General features: G+C 34.7%; 1 protein-coding gene across 5 annotated transcripts in view; it reads right to left on the reverse strand.

Moving 5' to 3' along the window:
• Nucleotides 1-1,155: 1,155 nt before the first annotated feature.
• Nucleotides 1,156-24,389, reverse strand: part of nudE (Nuclear distribution protein nudE) — a 55,369-nt gene continuing 32,135 nt past the window's right edge. For 2 of the 5 annotated variants that reach the window (XM_081732081.1, XM_081732082.1), the window contains exons 8-10: nt 13,282-13,367; nt 9,243-9,287; nt 1,156-3,087 (exon numbers count right to left, since the gene is read on the reverse strand). In XM_081732081.1, coding sequence (XP_081588207.1) covers nt 3,024-3,087; nt 9,243-9,287; nt 13,282-13,367 — 195 coding nt within the window. In that variant the 3' untranslated portion in view covers nt 1,156-3,023. Of the gene's footprint in view, nt 3,088-9,242; nt 9,288-13,281; nt 13,368-19,251; nt 19,502-20,220; nt 20,316-24,389 lie in introns of those variants that run through there. The other 3 variants (XM_081732083.1, XR_014127540.1, XM_081732084.1) reach the window with 3 other exon arrangements.

The raw sequence follows: 24,389 nt of genomic DNA on the forward strand, positions 1-24,389 counted from the left end.
TCCAAAAGCATATATCAGGAATTGAATTGAAAATCTATGTAAAGACTTTCTGCTCTGGCATGCTTCATAAGGACAATTCCAGTCTGCTCACGTGACCTTTGGGGTTCATGAATTTTTTTTGCGAGCGTTCCGACTTTGGATTCTCTGTTTATACCCTCTGTTTATGCATCGAATAACTTTTCAAGAACATAAATGACATTCTATATTATGAATGTTGAGAATTACTCTCTATATGACAAATAGCTGCAAATAAATACACTACATGATTTATTTATTGCTATTGAACGAGTTTCTTAACTTGTATTTACAGCCTCATATATAATACCGACCTACTGTGAAAATTATCTCAGATGTTATATTTTAAACATAATAATTACTATGTTCTGCAATTATTATGTTATATATAAACAACTTATGTATTTTAATGTAATTATTTTATATAATTTTTCATGCATTGCGGAAAATATAATTTTAAAAAAAAGTATTGACCCAGATGGGATTCGAACTCACAACCTTATGATTTGAAATCCGACAGCTTACCAATGAGCTAACACAAGGACTTCTAGAGCTAAGCTTCTAGCGATGTATAACGGATCTCAAGATAATTATGACATTCATATCCATGACAAACGCTGTTTCTGTTCTACTTTGACTTTTATTTTAGTACTCAGGCGATAATTATGTTCTATTTCTTAACTTTGAGCATTCTTTTACATATGGAAAGATTCTTTAACGTATTTAAATGTTCCATTACGTATAGAAAGCTAAATGACAAACAAGCATGTGCTCATATTAATAAAAGGTTTCGAAATATTGTATCATTAAGTATTTCAATCAATGTTGCTTTTTTAAACACTTGGTAACAAGTCTTATTATATTTAAAAGAAGAAAAACACATCTGCAAACTTTTTCCCGATTGCAAAGGCTGGCTTGGAGGTTCGAACCTGGCTTACTTTTTCCCGAAGATACCCGAAGCTGGACTTAGAAAATGTTTGCCTCAAAACACCAATAAAGAATGCGCTCAACCTTTTTGAGACAAGGTGTACCTTCTTTTATGAGAATCTTTGTAATTTACCTTTGTATATTTCACTCCATACACAGAAATAAAACCTTTTCAGTATATCTACAGATGGCTAGAAAATAATAATACAAAAATCTGAAAATTACTTTTTTTCTTTTCTTCAGATAGTTTACAGAGTGGAAGCTGCACAGTTGTTACCCATGTCATGGAAAGAAGTGATATACAGAATGTACCATAATTTTCAACTGTTAAATAAATTTGAATACAAGAAAAAACATACATAATATTTCAGGAGAAACAATCAAACTATTAAAAAAAATATCACTACAATGTATTTTATCCTACAGATACTATTCGCGACTGTCTAGTATTTTTTTTCATAGTAAAAGAAAATTAAGTACATTTTTTTAAGAAGAGAAAGAAATCCAATTAAGTGTATATTTGATTTAGAGAAAAATAACGTCTTAAATTATTAATATACAAAACTTTTCACATTACAATTAACAATAAAGTTTAAATTACTTTTAATAAAGATATTTAAATATGAACACTTTTATTTCTAAACTGCTGCATATGTATATATGATTTTTTTCTATTTGTATAACAACCTTCTCAGTTCTAACTGGTATTCTTCAGCTCTCAATTAATGGCACGATTCTTTTAATACAGTAATTGTCGTTAACAAATATTTTGAAGCTGAGCTTTTAGTTTCAGTAACTTATTCACAAAACCTTGAAAGAATTTTTTTCAACATTTACGGGCATTGCTTAATCATAATTTCCTTTTGAAAGATATAGCACAACACCACAAAATTCTCGAAAATTCAACAACGATTTATTTTCATAAAGATTTTTAATTAGTTTACTGGAGAACTCAATTTTGTAATTTTATTAACTTAGAAGTTAAGTTAGCGGAATTTCCAAAGTCTGGCACTTTTTTCTCTTATTTCAAAACTAGGGTAATAATCACACAGAAATAACCATATTATCAGCTGATAGTACAAATTATAGTCCATGTATCGAATCAAAAAATGCAGGTACGCACCCCGATACATTATAGCTTCATATCTATTTATTATTTTAAATTTACAAGTGAAAAAAAAATACTGTTAATTTCATAATTCTATTTGTTTAGGTATCAACTTTTTGTCGTTCACTGACTTTGCCTTCAACGTTTCGCTTAGCAGTAATTACGCTGAACTAGATTAGCAAAGCATACATATATATAAAATATTACTTCTTAGTGACAGCCCCAAAGCTGTGTTCATGGGCAATTATAAGTAAGCATAGGTCACATTTCGAAAAATGCATCCCTCACGACCGATTTCAGAACGGTGCCATCTCATTTTATACAGTTCTTTCAATTATGCTATACAACAACAGAAGAATAAAGTACATCCCTTGTTATCTTTTAACATGCTAAACACAATTCGTTCGTATTGGTTTCCAGAACATTATGCAATACTGATTCTAATGCTCTGCAACACAAAACAGGTCGCAAACTTCTTTTTTTATTTATATTTTGTGCATAATTTAATTAAATAATAATAATAATGACATTATCACAAGACACCGTTATATTTTTCTTTTTAAAAAAAGTTAGTAGAACCGTCTGTAAGATAAAAGCTAAGTAGGAAACAGAGAAACCCGTTGGTTCTGTATGAATATATTTCATTTGTCGTAAATATGATTCTTCTTCGTTCACATGTAACAATCTAACCTTTGCTGACTCAAAACTATTTTGATGGTGACTGAAAAAAAAAAATGCAAACGAGGTCTTACACGCCACATTTACTTTCATTGATTGGTGGCATTTACGAGGCCAACAATATAATTACGCATTAATTATCTCAGCGTCCTGTTCATAAAGGCACTAAAACAAAAAGCACATATATGTATATCATATGTATATGCGGAATCACACTATGTATATAAAGAATCAGTTCCGTGCCTAACTGGAAGAATTCTTCAGGTTTCTCACACGTGGTAGTGTTGCGTATTTATTATGCTCTAATAAGGCTCTGGACCGATGATGATGATGATGATCCACGACTGGGACGCCTGCCCCTGAAACATTAAAAAAAAATATATATGTCACAAAATATACAAACCTCTGAACAGTTCTAATTCTATGAAGACGAAACATAGTGTTGGTGGGCATCCTAATATTAAAATTAGTGTGGCTTCATAGAATTATATCCGTAATGGAAACAGATACTATCTGTTCTAAGGAATAAATATATTACGAAAATAAGATGGATAAATACTTTGTATTTTAAGCAGTCTTTCTTTTATTTCGGCCTACCGTAGTACTACGAATAATAATGATTGCTTATTCGAGTAAGTGTGTAGCCCCAAGTTCAGGAATGAATGATACTACAGTTTTGATTACACCAATATATAGGCATATTTAGGATTAGAACCAGTAATTAGATTTGTGGGCTTTCGGCAGCTATAAAGGATGACGTCCCTCAACGACCACACTACCCGAGGAACTGGAAGAGGGGGGGGGGAGAGAAGGAAGTGGCCTAGGACCATTATGTTACATATCATCCCGGTATTTTCCTGGTGTAAATTGGTGTAATTGTTGGCAGGAAGTGTCACGGCAGAGTACACATGCTGTGTAGCGTAAGCAGGGTGTCTACTAAAATTCTAAAATGAAATTTCGTGACCTTTTCTTTTGCAAACCATAAAACTTAGTAATATTTTCAAGAGCAAATTTGAGTATGAGTTGGACCGAATTTTCATGCATAAGATAGAAGAGTGCTTTGCTTGCGATTTGGTAGTGTCTAAAGCAGACCGTAGACATTTTTGGTGGTGAATTTTGACATTTTATAAAACAAAATTTTCCAATCTATATTTACATTTCTACAGATGAAAATAAATTATTATTATTATTATTATTATTAAAAAAAAGACCTAAAACCTAAATTTCGTGACTTTTTCTTGACTTTCATGACCGTTTTCTGATTTCGTGATTTTTTTCATGACTTTCGTGACCGATAGACACCCTGGTAAGGTTGGTTGTCTGTGGTCGTCAACAGAAACTAGATATTGGTGAGATACACAAGATGTATGGAAGATTCTGAGTATATGTCGTAAGGACAAAGATTAGAAAGAATATACAAGTATATCAATTGGGAAAGATTCAAAGAGATTTAAGATCAAAGATATGAATTAAAGGAAGAATAAAACTACAAAATTTATATACAAGCGAACACATGAATTTCATTTACAGTACAATTATGATTACGGATAGTTAAGATAAATACAATTTAAACCTTTAATCCCATGTTCTCGGGATTGCTGCCAGAGTGAGTGTTGCTATGCTGAGCTGAGAGCTCTGAAGATGTTGCCGCTGTATGGTAACGAAAGCTCAGCACAGCAACACCCAGCTCTGAAGATGTTGCCGCTGTATGGTAACGAAAGCTCAGCACAGCAACACTCACTGGCAGCAATCCCGAGAACACTGGATTAATAGTACACGCCAACAACGCTTCAAGATCATATCAATTTAAACCTACTGACACTAGTCAAATTCTCCTTTCACATTTTATAAAGTAACATAAATGAGGAAAACCGCACTCAGAACAGCTCGCCTGAAAAAGGGAGTGTCCCTAATATAGGCATATTAACAGTAAGTAGAAGACAGACAATGAGTTGCATATTTTATTCGAGTGATAGCGTTCGGTCTTATTCACAATTCAAATTAAAGCCCAAAAATATCTCTCCCTCAAAAGGAATCCAGGGATTAAAATTTAAGCCTCTCATTAGTTCAACTTCATTTTAATGCAGGAAGAACTCAGATTTGTAAAGATTCTTGGCTTTCCCTCTCTTCTCTGGGTCTTGGCTAATATGTTTGAGTTTGTAACAACCCTACATTCACAGCTTGTGGGTAACAGAAAACCGCTGCTTACGTGATAAACAGAATACTGGTCATATCATGAAAATGGAGCGAATACATGGTCGACTAGCAGAATTTGAACGTTGGTGCTGGCGAAAACTTTTTGCCTTTCTGCTGCATGGGATAATTTTGGGACAGTAGCTTAACATACTAACAAGTGCTACCTCTTTTATTCATTTCTTCGATTTAATTTCGCTAAAGCAAAATCACTGAATTAACTAAATAACTGTAAACTCTACAATTCAGCTGCTTACAATGTTCTTCCTAAGTTCATAATTATGTTAAAAGAATTAAAAATTATGTGTCATAGTTAACATTTTAAAGTAATTACACCACTACGTAACAATAAAGCCAAAAATGAATCCACAACAGCATCAATAAAAAAATTAAACCCATAAAAACATAAAGAAGCATTTATAACCAGCGAGCGTGTCATGCATTACACAATTTTAACGACGACCTATATAAATCTTGCACAAAATGGAACAAAATCTCATATAATTTAGAACCTGAAATCGTGCAAAAACGTTAATCAAACTTTCGGAAAACTAACCCCAAAAATGAATGAATGCAGTTACAGCGGTGAAATTCCGACATGAAAGAGACTTGTTAAAGGAAGTTAATACGTTTTACGTTCACTCACAAAACACTGCTGAGACTTGAATTGCTTCCCTCATATGTTTGTTTTGGAATTTACTGGTACCATTTCCAACGGCTCTATCTCTTTAAGCTGAACGGAGCGTAAATAGACACTTTTCCTAGTTCAAGGTGTCTACTAAAATTTCAAAATGAAATTTCGTGACCTTTTCTTTTCCAAACCATAAAATTTAGTAACATTCTTAAGAGCGAATTTAGGTACGAATTGGGCCGAATTTTCATGCATGGGATAGAAGCTTTGCTTGAGATTTAGTAGCGTCAAAAGCCGATCATAGACATTTTTGGTGGTGAATTTTGAAGTTTTATAGAACATTTTCCAGTCTATACTTCTTTTTGTACAGATTAAAAAAAATCGTGACCCAAAAGTTAAATTTCTTGACTTTCATGACCGTTTTCAGATTTCGTGACCGATAGACACCCTGTAGTTTCCCCTATAATTCGTTTTTTTTTTCTTTCAGGCATGTAGAAATATTCAAAATAATTCGGTTGTTTCAAGAGATGTCTGTCGCCTAACTCGGTGAAGCCGAAAAACAAGCGAGCATCGCTAAAACTGATTGGCTTCTCTCTATTCAACCATTAATGTTCGCTCAAAGCTTTAGGTTCTCTGTATGTGAACATGTAGTGTTTATTGCATTTATTTTTATTTAAATCTTCAGTTCAATGTTCCAAACTGTTACATGTGCAGCTCACGAGCTCGTGAGGCTCGCATTTTTACTCCCACTGAGGCTTGCGCTTACTCGATCTCGGGACTCGCATCCTCCAATGAGAATCGGACTCATTAGCCTCCTTGGAGCTCGCGCTCACTAATTTCGTTGGAGCACCATTTACTTGGTCATTGGTCCATGTGAACCCGAAAAACTATTCATTTAGCCATCGACGTTCTTGTTTGCTTGCCACTATTGCTTTTATAAAAGTAAGGTTATTTTTACCTGTCCCTTATTCTTTCCGTGTAGTTCACCGAGAATGTGAGAAACAAACTGCGACGTCCCAGAGCATAGTCAGAAAACCAGAGGTGTCATTTAAAAAGGGGGACGTCACATTAGAATCTTTCACGAAACTGTTTTTATACTGAAAATTACCTAGTACATCGGCCAGTACTGTATAATTTTCAAGTATTAGATACTTATCGAGAAATTTTATTATTATATATGTATTAATTTTCGCCACATTTAGTAAAACGTAGAGGATGAAGATTTATTTCCAGTCTTTTCAGTGCCCTTGTCATCCGCAGCTGAAAGAACTGAGCCCATAATCTGAGCTACTGACTTATTCGATCCTTCAAGCCTCCTTCAGAACTTTACCACAAGCCAAGCCAAAGTGGATATCTTCCCTTTACGCATGCGACATTCCACCGTCACTTCGGAACAATTTGAAAGTATTCCCTACGATCTACCTATTTTTTTTTAAAAAATGAACTAATATAAATACAATAAAATAAAATTAAAAAAACAGATAGTATCTATATAACACACTTAAGTAAACCAGTAATTGCTTTCACATCTTTTCTTCTAGGTCAGTAATATGGGTATACAGTGTGTGACTGTTTATATTGCTCCTATCACTTCTTGATTGTAATTCCGTGGTTCAATACTTCCTCAGTTTATGAAGTCGGAACAACATTTTTCTCTTATCTCCAGTTTCAGTTTCTCAATTAAGAGAAGCTATAAAACACGTTTGGGTTACAGAAATTACACCAGAATACTGCGAAAAATTCTTCCCATGCTTTCCCGTATCCCGCTTAAAAAAGGTTAACACATTAAAGATTGAACTCGCTCTTAAGCATGTATATTTCACTGTGTTTCTATCACTGAAATGTATCATTTATAACAATGTATACTCATGTCCAAAATGATTGTCGCATATCTATAACTCTCTTCTTGTAAGAATATAATTTGATAATGATTTTGCAGGGCACTTTTAATACTGATACTACGTGTATAATCAAGAAATGTATATTTGTGATAAATTTCATAGGAAAAGAATTATAATACCAATATTAGAATGAGTAAAACAAAATGTTGCTAAATGGACAAGACAGTTTTATTGTTCTTATTTACTGCTCTTTTGACATGAAATTTGCCACATACATGTCTTTGCCGATTATTAAGATACTAACATTATAAGAAATACCGGGCGAATTCGTTATCCAATTATATTTCTACAACAATATATTTATAGACATGCGACAATAATTTTGGACATGAGTGTACATCCGTATTTAAACGAGGATGTTCTTGTGTATTCACAAGTATGATACTTATTTGTGGTTATCATCTAAATACCGTATTTAGATTAAGGTAACGAACTATAAGGGGTGTCCCGGGAGAAAGTGGCCGTATTTGGAGAAATGGAAGTAAGAGTGATTCTAAGCAAAAAAGTTAATATGAACGTGGGTCTTATTCTCAACGGTTTGAGAGCTACGTGTTGTGAACTATATTAGACCTCATGCTGCTTATTGCTTACTCTGTAGTTATTCTACAGAGTTAAACAACGCATTTGAAAGGGGATGGGGTGGCCTTTCCAACGCTGCAGTGGAAGGGAAGTTATTGACGGAAATCCGAGATTATTTAAGGCAATTCAGTAATTTTAATTATTTCGTCTCCAAAAGGTTGAAGAATTTTGCAATCTCTACATTATGAGAATTTTCTAAGAAAAACAGTTTGAAATATGTAATCTCACTGGCGATTTTTTTCTTTTATTATTTTTATCATCATTTACGAGCATTGACTTACTCTTAAGTTTAAAAATTCCAACTGAAATCAGAGTAAAATTAAGAACACTCTCGACATAGCGTTACCCCTTACGAGCCTGACATACTAAAAATACAAAATTTACCATTTTTCTTTTGCTTGTTTTTCATAAGTGAAAGGAGATAATGAATGCAACTTACCACATTCATAGATAATGTTAAATCTACAAGCAAAATATGAACATGAATTTTCAGTGTTGCCAGAATAATATTTTCCCCAAAATCTAAGTTAAGGCAGCAACTAGAAGAACAAACTCAGCAGCATTTGATTACGTATCATGTTGTTTTGGTATCCTATCAACTACTTTTTAAATAACATTATTATTTAATTTTAATAACTGTATGTTAAAACTATTTTATTACAAACTAAATACAACTATATAGTAGTTAACAAGATTCCAAGACAAAATGATACGTACACAAATGCAGTTGAGTTTGTTCCTCTAGTCGCTGCCTTAACTTAGATTTTGGGGAAATGTTATTCTGGAAACACTGTAAATTTTCTGGATGGCAACATTGAAGATTCTTCAGGTTTATATTTCGAGCTGTAGAATAACATTATCTATAATTGTGGTAAGTTGCATTTCATTATCCCTTTTTCACTTACGAAAAATAAGCAAAAGAAAAATGATCAAATTTTGTTTAGTTCTTAGTAATTCAGGCTCTTAAGTTTAAAAATTCCAATTGAAATCGGAGTAAATTTAAGAACACCCCTTAAACCAAACAGCTGTTAATAGTCTCTTTCAATTACACCCATGCTCAACCTGCGGACATCACTTGTTCATGGACAATCATACTAAGCTTCCCGACTCAGAAAATTACAGCAACGAAGCACTTCCTTAAACCTTAAACAACAACAGCGACTCGAACAAACAAAAACGAAACCCACAGCAACTCGCATTAAAGACTTACCTGACTCTTCCAGATTTGCCAGAATATCCTGATTGCATCTGCACCCTGTTCATAGTGCAAGGAGTGAGCAATTTTTTAATTAATACATCATTATATAAAAACACCGTCATAAGAGATTCGGTTACGAAAATCAATCCACTCGAGACGTAATACACATTTACAGATATAAAAATAGGTCTCTCCACTTTCTTCTGGAAAGTCTTGTGCTTCTAGCAATTGTCAAATATTTTGGGTAAACACGAGTTGACAGAAAAAAAAAAATGTAGATGGAAATTGGTAACGTATTACATAAGCACAAGACTTTTAAAGAAAGCAAATAACTAGCTTTTCGAGTAGAAACTAATTACTACAGTACTTTCCTACTAATTTTCTTGTACCTAACGCAAGCTCTACATCATTATAGACTTGTGAACTGACATTTCGTGACAAATTTAAGTCACACAATACTAATTACATCTATGTGAAGTTGCTCATAAGAATAAAAATATTAATAATTAAAAAACTAACAATACGCTACAAAGAAATGAAAATTCTTCAACGTAACCTTGTCTAGCTGTCGAGCACTAATATAGAACCGTCCATAATTCAACAGACAATTTAAAAAAAATAAAAGTTTAATTGTAACTTTTATTACTCATCAAAATTAATTTCTTTATTTTAATTTTTCCTTTAAAAAAATCTTATATTACCTACAACTTGTTACGGGATCCGAGTAGTGTGCATTTCCACCGGGTATGCATTTCCAAAGGTATCCTAAACACACTATCCATTTAGTTATGACAGTCATTTTAAACTTCATTTATTCATTTTTCGTTGTCATCGGTTTAATTATTATTATTATTATTATTATTATTTATCACAGCACGAAATACTACACGTATTACCTCGTCTGAATAAGATATCATTTTCTTTGTTCATAATAGTGATTAAACGTACTGGTATTTCTTACTCGATATGCCCACAGATGAAGCAAGGTTTTCAGTGTGTTTATTTTACATATTATTGTGTACCACAGTGTGTAATGAAATAAAATATTTAATTGAATTTTAAAATGTGTATAAAACAGGCAGTGGAGGCAGTTTGAATATTCTTTAGAATTCATAATCCAATGGAAAATTTAGAGTACTTTGACTTCTACAATGCAAATGACCGGCTATGACTTCTAGAACTAGGAAGACTCAGAAAGAATGGGCAAGAATGTTGACATGACGGAAAAATCATATAAATACTATCGGATTCTCTTCCGGGTATGGGAAGTTCTATTTTGACGTCGAAACTGCGAGTCAAATTATTCGTCATTAGTTTTGTTACTCCGTCATTCTGTCCATCAGAAGTTCTGCTTATCACCGTTACCAAAAGTAAGTGATTATGCATTGTCTTCTCTAGTCTTTAAGTCATACCAGTCCATACCATGCTCTGTGATTATTCAATTATTCAAGATCAGTTCATTAAATTCTTATTCTAAATTATTTCTGTTATCGAATTTTATCTTTGAATTTCTACTCCCATGTTTCTAATTAATTTTGAGCTACGCTATCTACGCCCCCAAGACTTGCATTAATTTAAATTGCTTCTTGGAGGAACTGGGTGGATGTTAAGGCCATTCAGTAGTTTTCATGTATGAGAATTGTTTGGGGTTCGCAACCCAAACTAAAGGTCTCCATTCGACATGCCTCCGGAAGTTTCTAACTGCCTTTTATGTCACAAAACCGGTCACGTTTAAGGTAGATTGCGAACCTATTTTTAAGGTTTTAGCAATATAAAAGATTCAAATTAAAGTATGTGTTTACTTAATAGGTGTCACACGTAAGATCCTATCATTGGCTACCAAAGAAGAGTCTAATCATTTGCGAATCCATCTTATGGCAGTTATTATGAATTTATATATTAATCGGAGAAGCAGTATCAATGTAGCGTCTACAGTAAAGTAAAAGCTTTACAGTGCCGCATGCTATCGGCAGTTCACATAGATCGCCCAGAATTTCAGTTCTCACTTTATTCTAATAGAGGCTCTGTTCTATATCCTACCAGCAATGCACGAGGTACAATAATTTAAACGTACATCATTCACAAGTTTCGTAATATAATTAAATCAGAATTGAGTGCGTAATTAAGTTGTGGGATTTGTAGTTTTGCATTTGTTGAAGGAATTGGATTCTTTAAAGCAGGGATGGTCAACCTGTCGAACGGCAAATTGTCAGTGATTTCAATGTGAGTCGTTTCAGTGGATTAATCCAATTAAAAATAACCTGTATAAAGCATACTACTAATTTTCTACAGCTTTTAGGTAAGAACTTCTATTCTCTGCAATCACTTTATCACTGTTTTTTTTTTTGTAATAAAACACTTTAAATATAAACATCTTTTATATATTCATAACAGAAATAAGGTCGTAAGTCTCCCTTATTATTATTATTAAATTGGCAATCTTATTTCTTTGTTTGAAACAATTTTTCTATTTGGGTCATTCGTGTTAAGCGGTTAACGTACGCGTCTTTAGCGTGGGAGACCCGGGTTCGATTCCAGGCGGAAGCTCATGTGGTTCGGATTCCACGTTGATCAGTAGGTTCATCTCTCATATAGCCTTGCTGTTGACCGGAACGTTAAACTCATCTTAACTCAATTTTTCTACTCGTTATTTACAGGAAAGCTTATATTTGCATTGCAGTTTTTATGAGGGAACACATTGTAGTTTACGTCAATATTGCAAATCGGTGATTCTTAAATATGTACTGTTATTTTGGAAAGAGGAAAATAGGGGGAGGGGAAGTCAAGCTGGTAGCCAGCTCAAAAATGTAGGGGGGATCTAAGTATTTATAGTTCATAGCCATATTATAATTCATTTGCAAACCCAACGTGAAAATTTAAGGGGGACCAGCCCCCCTAGACCCCCTGGATACGGGTCTGAAAGAAATCATTATTATTATAGCAGCTGTGGCCTTTACCTTACTAATAAACAACGACTATGGTCATCAGGTTCATTATAATTTGATACTACTCGTCTACATTGAGGTAAGTAGACCGCCAATGATTTCTGAAATGAAAAGTAGTCCTTAAAAAAAAAGTTACCACTGCTTTAGAGAATCTGAGACCTTTTGCTAACATACAAGAACTCAGTGAATAATTTTCGTGTGTCAGAATTTCACAAACGTGAACTTCGTAGCAAATTTAAATTTTCACTCGTAATGTGCTGAAGCGTAACTGAAGGCCAGTTTCAAAACAAAAGCAGCGGAGAGCAGTGAGCTTTACACAGACTGGTTTGGTCTTGTAATGATGTGCTAAAGCGAAATTTGTACGAAGTGATATTAGAGCAGCGATTGTGTTACTTACAGTTACTCAACACGGGTTCGTGTTGATGTTAAAATTAACCCTCTGATGCACACTGTTTCCTCCAATATTATCGCTTCAGTTGGTCTTATAAGAAATAAGTATAATCACAGTTAGAAAGGATTAAAAGTGTTTTTATGTATTGATTTTAGAGACTTTTTAATAACATGTAGGCATCATTGTATCTTTATGATATGTCTGTTATTGCAAAACAATTCACTACAAGGATGCGAAGCGACAATAAATGTACGGCACTTTACCCGAAACTTCTGCCTTATTAATGCAATTAGCTAATAATAATTATTACTGCACTATTATAATATAAAAAAGCTATATTCTGTTTGTGCTCCTACCGTATCTACACTTAAAATTTCAATTTTGAATGTAATTGGCTATCATAGTAACGCCAAATCAATACTATTATCAAGCAACCAGTTGCTTAATACTACGAATTTACTTCCTCGCATAAAAACCTACCATGTTCTACCAGACATCATAATTATTATTCTAGAATATACTACTTTATTTATATATCCATTAATGCCTTGGCATTCATACTAACAATGCACTTTTTTTTTATTAGTTTTAATTAATAAATTAGTGAGCAATAAAACCGTTCAATTAATAGAAACTAGTCATAAAGCGTATTGTTTATGCATTCTTGTTACTATGAACAAATAATCATTACCTAGAATTCTATATTGCTACTTACCGGTACGATTCTTTTGATGAAGAGTCACTAGGTGGTGGTGTATCCTTCACGAAATTTCGGCATGAGGCTAACTTTGATTCCAGAGCCTAAAATGGTGAAAGGAAGAAAAGAAAAAAGTTATTTATTGATTATTACGAGATTAGGAGTAGGTAAATATTGTGTCTGAAAAAAAGAAACTACACTGAACTAATGTAACGGGAAAAAAAATAAAATGAATTTTTTAAAGTTTAATTTTTTCGGTTACACTCTTTAGGCTACCGGGGACGGACGGATTTTGAATTTTTTTTGCTCTACTACCGGGAATCGAACCTGGAACCACGTGCACCAAAGTCACTAGACCAGCAGGGAGGACTCAAATGTAAAGTCTGAATCTAAAGTTATGCGAGTTCCCAGAAAGATATCCAAATATACACAGAAATGGGTCAAAAATAAATTCTGCAGCATATGGAAATAGTAAATGATTATGTTTACCGTCCCTTGTACTTCTAATATAATAAACATTATAATTTCAACTGTTATGTGCTTCTTTTCCGAGAAAAAAAAAAAAAGCAGAAAATATTACAGGAATACCTCTATTATCGCGGTTTATAATGTGATACCAAACTTCCAATTATTGCGTTCTAAATTCGAATTATCGCTGCTACAAGATGTAGCCCACTACATATGCAACCAGAATTAAACTTACGTGCCACAAGTCATGGGATAACAGTAAGGAACTACTTGACGTCGAGGAACATTGCGAAGCAGTTTTAATGCTATCAGTTGGACTTTTTGTAAGTGCAGTGAAACGAAATGTACTGTGATGACGGCAACCCGACGGGAATTATCGGCTTTTGAGCAAATGATGGTAGCTGAAGAATGGGATATCCGATTTCGGAAGTCGTCGCAAACGTGAATTGGACTGTACATGATTGGTAGCGTGTAGCATGGGCAGACAAGTTACGCTTCGAGTTGATACGTGCGGTCCAGGTGTGGCGCACACCCCACAAGGTTACGGATTCAAGTTGTCAACGAAGTACATTCTAAGCTTGTGGTGGCTATGTGATTTGTGGCGTGTTTACATGGCATTGTTTGGGTCCTCTAGTCCGCTTGAACCAGACATTTGACCAGTTATCGCTGTGTTTAGCTACTTGGTGACGATCTCCAGCCTTTTATGCATTTCGTGTACCCTGACATGCACTGTCATCGTGCCGCAATATTGTGTGACTAGTATGAGTTACATTCTGGCCAGTTCCGACACGATTTTGGCCTCCCAGACTCCAGATATTAACCCTATTAAGCACATGTAAAATCATCGACCGGGCCATTGATGCTTAGGATCCTCTACCAGCAACAATCCCAAATTGTGGACAACAATCAAGGCTGCGTATCTCTTCAGCGGACAATTAGCGACTTATCGCGTCTCTGTCACGCCGAGTTCTCTACTTAGCTGTGCCTGAGAAGGTCCATAACTCTTACCATTTTTGTGTACTTTAACGTTAAATATATATATTTTATCTCTCATATAAAAATTAATATATACGTATATGTGAAAAATCCTTGACAATGATTTTACACGCATTTTAATCCTGATTATCGTGGGATTTTTCTAGCTAACAATAACCACGATAATGGAATTATTCCTGTACCGAAGGATCTGGTTCGAGACTTTTAAGACAGGTTGTGTGATTTAGTGTGGTGTGACTTATCGTATATTTTTTACACGGTTCTTTTATTATTTATTCATTTAATTCTTCCAATATTCTACGTACCATAGATCACTTTCAATATAATAATGAAAACCATTATCATATAAAATCAATATTCATCTTAAAACAAGAGTTCGTTTCTCGGTGGTAGCTCATTTGGCTTTGATCCCACATTTAGCTGTAGGTCCACGTCCTCGCTGTTGAAAGGGACGTTACAACCCAATCCAATTTAAAAACACGGAAACCTATCTCCATAAAACGAGATAAGAGGTATCTTCTAGAACACTTGTACATACGGCAAATAAAATTGAACATGATGGAAACCTTATTATAACCAGAACTAAAAACATTTTAAAGCAAATGATCAAATTATTAATTAGTATATTAATAATTCAAACTAGCATTGAAAAAAATCTGAAAAAATCTTGTTTGCAAATAACAGACAATAAACAACTTCTTCTAATTTCATGGAATTTAATATATTGTGTAATAAACAACTGAACAAATTTTACTAATGATACAACTGGATAGTCGGTGAACAGAGTGTTTACTAGTAACATTTCTATTGCCATAAGAAGATATTACAACACAATTTTTTGATTTAATTAAAACATTTATATAGTTCAAATGGATTTATATCCGCCACTTTAATCTAACATGTTATCGGTGTTCAATGAAATGAAATCCTGTACCGAATAGCAAGTAATGCTGAACCGAAAAAAATAGAAGAAACACTGAGGAAAAAAAAACTATGCAGAAATGGTACATTAAGTAGATAAAAAGTCATCAATTCAACTTCGATTTCGGAAGCTTAAATCAAAAACGTTATCAAACGAAAATCGTACTATAGGTTGGCATCTCTTATCAAAAAAGTAGCCATTAACAAATAACAGCAGTTAACTGGAAAACCTCTCATATATTGACTATTTTCCTATTCATCTGAAATCCTTTCTAACTCAAAAAGAACCACTTTACGGTTCATATACTAGATTTGCTGTATTAAGAAGTTGAGGGAATTCTGAGAACAGTCATTTATTATTATTGTTTAAAAAGAAATTCCAGTGCAAAAATGGTTGGTTAGATCTGTAGTGAATACTCTGTGTAGTGATTCATATACTTTTGAGTACTTCAGATATATTTGGACAATTTGAACACATACGATTCAGACTCGTAAGTATTCCTAGTAGAGAGACAATACAAACAATTACTGTACATGCATTTTTGAGTTGGTAGTATTAACTGTTATTAACTTCTTTAAAAAATGACAGTAATTTCTAATAGTGAAAGAGTATGAAGATGGCTCAACGGTCAACTGCTTCCCTATGGGGTTGAACAGTAACAAGGAACTCATAAAAAAACGCGCCGTTTCTTTTCCTTGACACATACAAATGAAATCAAGTATCATCGCACACTTGTTGAAATTTAGCACGTCCTTTCAGCACAGAGGCTATATGAGACCCGGAGTTAAGATGAATTCGAATCACCTTAATGCGTTCAGATTTCAATGCACTCCCACCAAGAATCGAAGCCGGGACAACGTGCAATAAAGGCATGCTCGTTAGTCACTACACCACCTGAGGAGGTAGGATAGTTAATGCTGAAGCACTAACGTAAAATTCAGAAGTATAGTGTGAGATTTTAAGATGCGCAAGAGATCTTTCACAGTGTTTCATAGAAAACAGCACAACATTGGTCTTAAATCTAGAAAAAATAAATACAAAAATTCCTCTTCCCCCAATGCAACGATCTCTTGCTTCAATAAACAAGCTACTGTGTATATTAAGGTCATAATCCATCCTAAATTTCTCGGCCTCTAAAGCGTTACTTTGTATTTAAAAGGCAATGCGCATTTTAGATATAAAATTTCTATCGTAGTCCATAGATGGGAAATTCTGCTCATCTCCATTAAACGCGATTTCCAGTTTTCTATGCGCGAGATTGGTTTTAACCCGTTTAGTGGGAAGCGCGTTTTGACACGACGGAAGACGACATTGATTCAGGAGAACATTTACAGACGCGCTTCAAATTTCTCCGTTCTCAGGGAGAGCGTCTCTATGGATCTATGATTGGCATAAAATTGCTATTTAGTGCGATCTTTTTCCCCCCGACTATCGTGAATTAAGAGGTCTGCACGGGCCGGAATTTTTAGCCCGGCCCGGCCTATGAATTTACAATGTGAGACCCGATCCGAGTCCGAAATATGTTTTAGCATTTAGGCCCGAGCTCGCGTGATAATCAAATGAGTCCGAATTACAGAAACTTACTAACTAACGCAAAATTGTATTTTTATTGTCAGCAATTAGATTCAATTTTGCAATTGTGCTTTAAAAGTTCTCCAGAAAGAACGGTGTAATATACATCGTTGTACAGTATATTTACAAAGTGAGGCTTGAAAAGGCCCGAAAAATATGGTTGTATATTTAAAAATATTTAAAGCTCGAGCCCGTGCAGACCTCTATCGTAAAGCCAAAAGGAAGGTATTGTGTGCAATAATGTAAAGCCTGAACCAATTTCAATAAATTAAGTATCATGTATTAGTCGAGTCTGGATAAAATCCAGATGACGCCACAAGAAAGCAATATGATGTACATCAGCCGCCATTTTATTTAAGCTAATTTTCTTCCCCTATCGGTAAAATTGGAGGAAAAAGAGAGGGAATTTACCACCTACAGTCACATGTAGTACATGAGCGATTATCAATTTATTAAATAACTTAAAAGACTACGGTGAAAATAATTCATTATTCTTTGTTATGAACTGGAAACTACGCAAGTTTTCAGTTATTAATATCATATTTAATATTAATAACTGAAAACTTGTATTTTAGTTTTCAGTTCACAACGAAGGGCGACGAATTACTTTCGCCGTGGCAGTTTTTTTTTTATTTTGCTTTTTTTTTAAAAAAAAAAAAAAAACCTCTTTGTCCAAAGTAGCAGAAATACACTCCATTAAAGGAGTTAATTACTGTATTTACGAAATGTGAAAAACGAAAATAAACCGTTCGGTCGTGCGCTAAAGAAATATGAAGATCTGAGCCCTGATCATTCTAACTCAAACTTTTTAAACTTCTATTTCCGTCAATTAGTGAGTACAAGGAATGAACACAAGATTATTTAAAGAGAGTTATATTTTTTCATCCGTATATTAGATTGAATCAATTACATATTTGTTAAAAATATTTTACTTGCACACAACAACGAAGCGTTTAAAACGAAATGGAAGTATACTATTGGACTCGAGCGAATCTAAATCATAGTTTCCCATCATCATGTGGATCCCTACCAGAGCTGTTAGCAGCACAGTACATTTCTGAAGTCTGTATTAAACAGCTATATGTAAACAGGGATTCCACACAATCAATAGTATCTGTTTTCGTAACGTATTGTTTTATATATTTTTTTTTTTATTTCTTTCAAAATTTTATGACAAAGCCCGTTACGAAAGAAGCACACATGAAAATTCAATTCTTTATATATACACCTTTAATATCAGTTCTATGGAAATATATTAGAACGATATGATCGTTGGATTGGCAGGGACTCGAACCCCGATATCCCGCTAATCGGACAAATCCTCTTACTAACTTATCTAAAATGTCAGGCTAATTTCACTGTTCTTCATTCTTTGTTTATACAGCCCCCTCAATTAAAACAGTACTACTGTAGTAGATTTCTTCCAATAATGTCTGTTTAGTTTCTTGGATAATAAAAATAATAAAATAGAAAATTGGTCACGTAGTTTCTAGCTGAATTTGTCATCTGCTCCCCGGGAGATTGAGATTCGAGTCCCTGTCAGCACAACGATCATTTTTCTGTATTGCTATTAAAAAATATATTAACGTACTTACGAACTTGAGTAGAAAGATAAGAGTAAAGGAAAATCTTTTCATCCTCATAATAACGTTTTCGTACTTTCTTTTTACTCGAATGCACTACCCACGGAATGTAATCTTCCACGCAATAGCAACACAAAGCCTTACCCCTAAATTAGCCTTAAACTATGCGCTTTAAAATACATTACTCTCCAGTTTGAATTATTTATTGAATAAGTAAATAAATATTGTAATAATATAAAACGTACTTTAAAATTCATAATATTTTATGTAAAATTAATATACAAAATAAATACATCTAAAAAGAAAAAATAAAAATTCGTATTATATTAAAAAAAAAAAAAAAAAATCCCAAATAAAAATGCCACAGAATTTCCGTAGTTTTGATTTAAAAACAAAATTCTTCACTGCCCTTATGTTTGAAATATCACATTTTAATTCACACACTTATCGTTCATCACATTAACAAAACAAAACGAGGACATATGCTCATTCTGTTAATCGCCACTAGAAACTACAAAGCACACCAAATTGTCATCAACATTCAGTATCCTTCTACAGACTATCAACTTTTGCCCATGCTGTTAACTCTTTGATTCTTTTTAGAAGATAAAAGGCTTCGTAATGCAGAGAAGGTGAAAATCAAAAGCGAACATGTACAAGATAGAATCAAGCTGTGTTCAGGAAACGAATTTGTATCCTGCAACGAAATCAGAAAATTTTAACACTAAAGCATCACAATTATCTTTCAGCGATCTACAGAGAAGCATCTAAAGTGATGAAAGAATTATTGTTTACATTCTTTCTCACATAATTTACTAAATACTAAAGAGTATTAAAAGGAGAGACTGAAATTTTCGAATGAGACGTTTTGTCGATAATTAGAATTGTTATATTATCCAGACTGGAAGTACTTTTATACATTAATAATATGAATGGAACCGGCGGGTAAGTCTCGGAAGATGTAGCCAATTTCCACTGCCTGGGATTCTGCAAGTGCAATAGCAGAACTTCAAGAAGGATGTCCCCCAATTCAACTACCTTGTTGAGTATGCGCTCACAATGGTAGCTCCATGTACAAGCAACAAAAAGTGATGTCACTACGTTATACAGATGCCCAATATCTTCTCGTTAGATGTAATGCATATTTCCTACCATCAGGGATATTTTATTGTCTTTTGTTTCGCAGTGGGGGCAAAAATTAAAGTGAATCTCATTATGAAAGACTCAAAAAGAACATATACTTCGTCATAATTTTCTTTAAGTATTTTTTCTGCTTTGTCTTATGACAAGAAAATATTTTATAACTACTGAAATAACACGATTGTTATTATTATTCATGCGAACTCTATTGTTAATTCCTACTTCTTTTGTTAGTCTATACAACATTTGCAAGAAAGATACCAAATTTGACCTTACTAATATTAAAGCCTACAGCTCACTAGGAGCCTATGATACATTTCATTTCCTGTCAACAGCCGTTAAAAATGTCAGTTGTCCTTACTACCCACCACCTGGAATGGAAAAAGACCAGAGACATTTGCGTTTTACGGGAAAAAAGAAACATTAATATCAAAGAATATGAATATTAATTAGAACAAAAAAAGATTTCGATAGTATTATTCACGGGAACTGAAACAGAAAAAGTAATATTTACTTTGGATTCTATTACCTGATCGACCTTTGAAGATAATACCTACTACTTATCTCTGCAGAAGAGAATGTAATCGCAGTTTTGATTTGTTTTACAGAGAGTAGTTTTCTAAAATGTTCTCTGCGCGTCTGCTGAAAATATGAATAACATACTTCACTTGCTAAAGTAATTGTTATACTCTCCAGAACAAGTAACGAGAGGAAAATACGAACTTCTTTCAACAAATTCTATCTACACTGTTATTCGTCAAATTTTCGATTTGCTTATATGCTCATTGTAAGGAAATTAATTCACTTGTCTTCCTTTTAAGATAAGAGCGACGGAAAAATAAAAATGCAATTTTGATATAAGTATTCGACAGACAAAAAGACATTAGAGAAGGTGGAAGCTCCTAACAGGTAAGAACATATATGGCAACTTCGCACCGGTAAATTTCCAAGCGCAGACACAAAACCATTACGGAATAACAAAATATCTCGTCTACCTTACATTTCTTCTCATATTCCTAAACGTTAATATTTCCAAGCTACAGATATAGATACACGGTTCTTAATTGTTTTTACAGGATTCATATAGCAATTGTCGTGCATATAGAAAGCAAGCGTAGCCAGCCTCATGCTCTCAGACATCCCTACTAAACCACTACTTGCAAGAAAAAATGGTTAACAAGTATGCATATTACATGTTGGGATATGCTTACAAGGATGTTTCACGAAGCAGATTAAAGTGGATAAGTAAAAGGAACGCCAACTGCTATCTGACGGCACTAAGCTTTTCCTTAACTTTCCAATGTGATTTTTTTTTTTTTTTTTTGTTTTGTTTTTTTAACGGAAGAGTAATTTCCAATAACTGTCGAATTCAAGCGTTGAATATTAAAATTTTGCACGAAGATAAATTGTGCCAATCAGATTATATGTGCACTGTTGTTATACGCTAGGAACGTTAGATGAAGCTCTTTTTATTTATTTATTTAGTTTTTTTTTCTCCCGTTAAAATACCCAAATTAGCTTGTCTTTCAAAACAAAGCATTGAATAAACACTTATGTCTTTTGGTTACACCTTTTCGCGCTTTTTTAAAAAACTTGTTTTCTGCATTTCACTCCTATAATAATTAAACAAGGAACACCAAGTGTATGCGGTATGTTCGCTTCAGTGCAGTCCTATGCGATGAAAGCAACTGAACAAAAAGTATAGGGAAGTGGTAACACCTAACTGACCAATCATCGCTTTCATCAATCGGTATTATTGAGGGCTTCTGTACATACAAATATTTATTTAGTGTCTGAATAAACCGATAGGTTTGTTAATTTGGACTTTAGAGCCTGTTTAGCACAGGGACTTTATGAGACGTGAGCTTAACGAGGGACCCGAAACACATGAGCTGCCACCGGGAATTGAATCTGTCTCCCGCGCTGAAGGCATATACGCTACCTATATAACCACGATCTTGACTTAGTAACTAGACATGCAGTCTCACTGGAAAAAAAAAAAAGTTAAATGTTATCTGTTTAAGTTTTCTGGACTTGGTTATTTTAAAACATTGCGTTCTGGGACTTGTTTTATGCAGACTTTTTAATACATAAGTGAATTTTGAGTCCTTAATAGGGTGATTCTTTATAGGGTTCACAACTTCAGTTATAATTCTTTATTGGAACCACATACAGACTTGGTTTATATGTTGTTATACTGCAAAACACTTCACGTTTGACTCATATAGTAAGTAGTTGCGGAGTTGACGAAACGCGGCGCTACCGGTAACTCGTTGAAAATGAGCGACTTTCACTGGTGCAGAAAGAGCTTAGTGCGTGTTTCTGGTTTGAAGAAACGAAGTCAGCAATGAGTGTACAGCGTAAGTTTCGCACACAATATGGTAAGAAACCACCCAACAGACCAACAATGTACAAATGGCATCAGGCATTTTTTGAAACAGGTTGTTCTGTGCGACACAAAGGTTCCAGGGCGCTCACCCATGACTGACGATGTAGTGCAAGCAGTTAGGAAGTTTTGTCCGTAGTCCTCGAAAATCTACATGACGTGCATCACAAGAAACTAGTATCCCTCAGACCACTGTTTGGTGTGTATTGCGTAGACGTTTGTCCATGAAGCCATGCAGACTGTCCTTGGTTCAAGTACTGAGTGAAGCGGTTAACGTACCCGACATGAATTCTGTGTTACCATGTTGGATCGCATTAGTATAGTGACGTGTCATTCTTGAACAATGTGGTATTTAGTGACTAATCAACTTTTCACCTTTCCGGCCGAGTCGATACACAGAACTGTCATATTTGTGGCACGGAAAATCCACATATGCACGTGGAGCTGGTTCATGACAGTCCCAAAGTGAACGTATTTTGCGCCGTTTCCAGAGAAAAGGTGTATGGACCATTCTTGTTTGCTGAGAGCACCATCCCCGGCATCGTCTATCTTGATATGCTCCAGAGCCTCCTTGTTCCACAATTAGATGAAGATGACTACCATGGCCGCTTACGGTGGCAATAAAATGGCGTCCCGCGGCACTACCTGACAGACGTAAGGGACTTGCTGGATCAGCGTTTCCAGGTAAGTGGATAGGTCGTGGTGGACCAATTGCCTGGCCGCCACGGTCTCCAGATTACTTGCCACTTTACTTCTTTCTGTGGAGGTTTGTGAAAGGTGTACACCCCTCCCCTACCTGATGATGAACTGAAACATCGCATTACAGCAGCCACTACGGAATCCCCGAAATGCTGGTTACTGTTTGGCAGGAAATCGATTCTTGTTGAGATGCGTCCAGGATAACCGCAGGTGCATACATTGAGCCATAATGGATTTGTCACAAAAGGCTTGAAGTGTTTTGCAGTATAATGACATATAAACCAAGTCTGTATGTGATTCCGATAAAGAATTATAACTGACTGAATTTGTAAACCCCATAAAGAATCACCCCGTATTAATGTAACAAACGTCGGGAGGTGATTCCTGACACCAAGGTAAGCAAGCAATCAAACAAACAAACAAACAAAAACAAAAGCATATTGGCAGAAATAACGAGGGCCGAAAGCATGGGAAAAGTTAAGTTCGAAGCGGCAAAAATCGACATGCAAAGAGAGACAAACGTACGTTCGTTGCGAACATTACTGCCGTGCTAAGCGAAAAGGCCTTATCTCCATTTCACATACTTTCGAGAAAATAAGCAAAACGCGTTTGGCTTAGGCTGTACGTTCAAATTTGTTGTATTTCAGTTAAACTTTATTAAATATATTTTCACGCTCTAAAATTTGTGTGGTAATACAGTTAAATATTTTTGCTTACGAATTGCCATTTAAGGTCTTTCTGCTTATTTTCAGTTACAGTTTTGAATATAAGGTAAACACTCATGACGTCATTACGCCGTACCTATTGGTCAAACCACGTCAATTTCACTTTAGATAGATGCAGAATTGTACTACGAACATTCCCATACCAATATCTCGATTTTCGAAAAATGTTGAATTAAGGTCTTTTCGCTTAGGACGGCAGATTACAGATGTCCAGTTTCCGCCATCGATAGCAATGCATGCCTAACAACGTCGGATCATGGATTGGCCTACCGTTCGAAGATACCTGGGTCATAGCGAACATTTTCACAGGTGTTATGAATACGTTGTTCGAAATCATTGACGTCGTTAACAAGACTAGCATACACCACACTCAGTGTGTCCCCACAGATAAAATTCCACTGGATTCAAGTTCGGAGACCGGGAAGACCAATGCAATGAACCGCCACGCCCGATCCAAACATCTTGGAAAGTTGTTCAACCACCAGCGAACATTCATACTGAAGTCCACATGAATCCCATCATGTGTACACCATATGTTGCAGCGAATCGGTAGGGAAACATCCTCCAGTAATTCGAGCCGAGTATCCTGTAGGAAGGTCAAATCTGTGCTCCACTCAGTCTTCGGAATAGCATGT

This window comes from Thermobia domestica, chromosome 11, assembly GCF_964235325.1.
Source record: "Thermobia domestica chromosome 11, izTheDome1.hap1.1, whole genome shotgun sequence".
In the NCBI taxonomy this organism is placed as follows: domain Eukaryota; kingdom Metazoa; phylum Arthropoda; class Insecta; order Zygentoma; family Lepismatidae; genus Thermobia; species Thermobia domestica.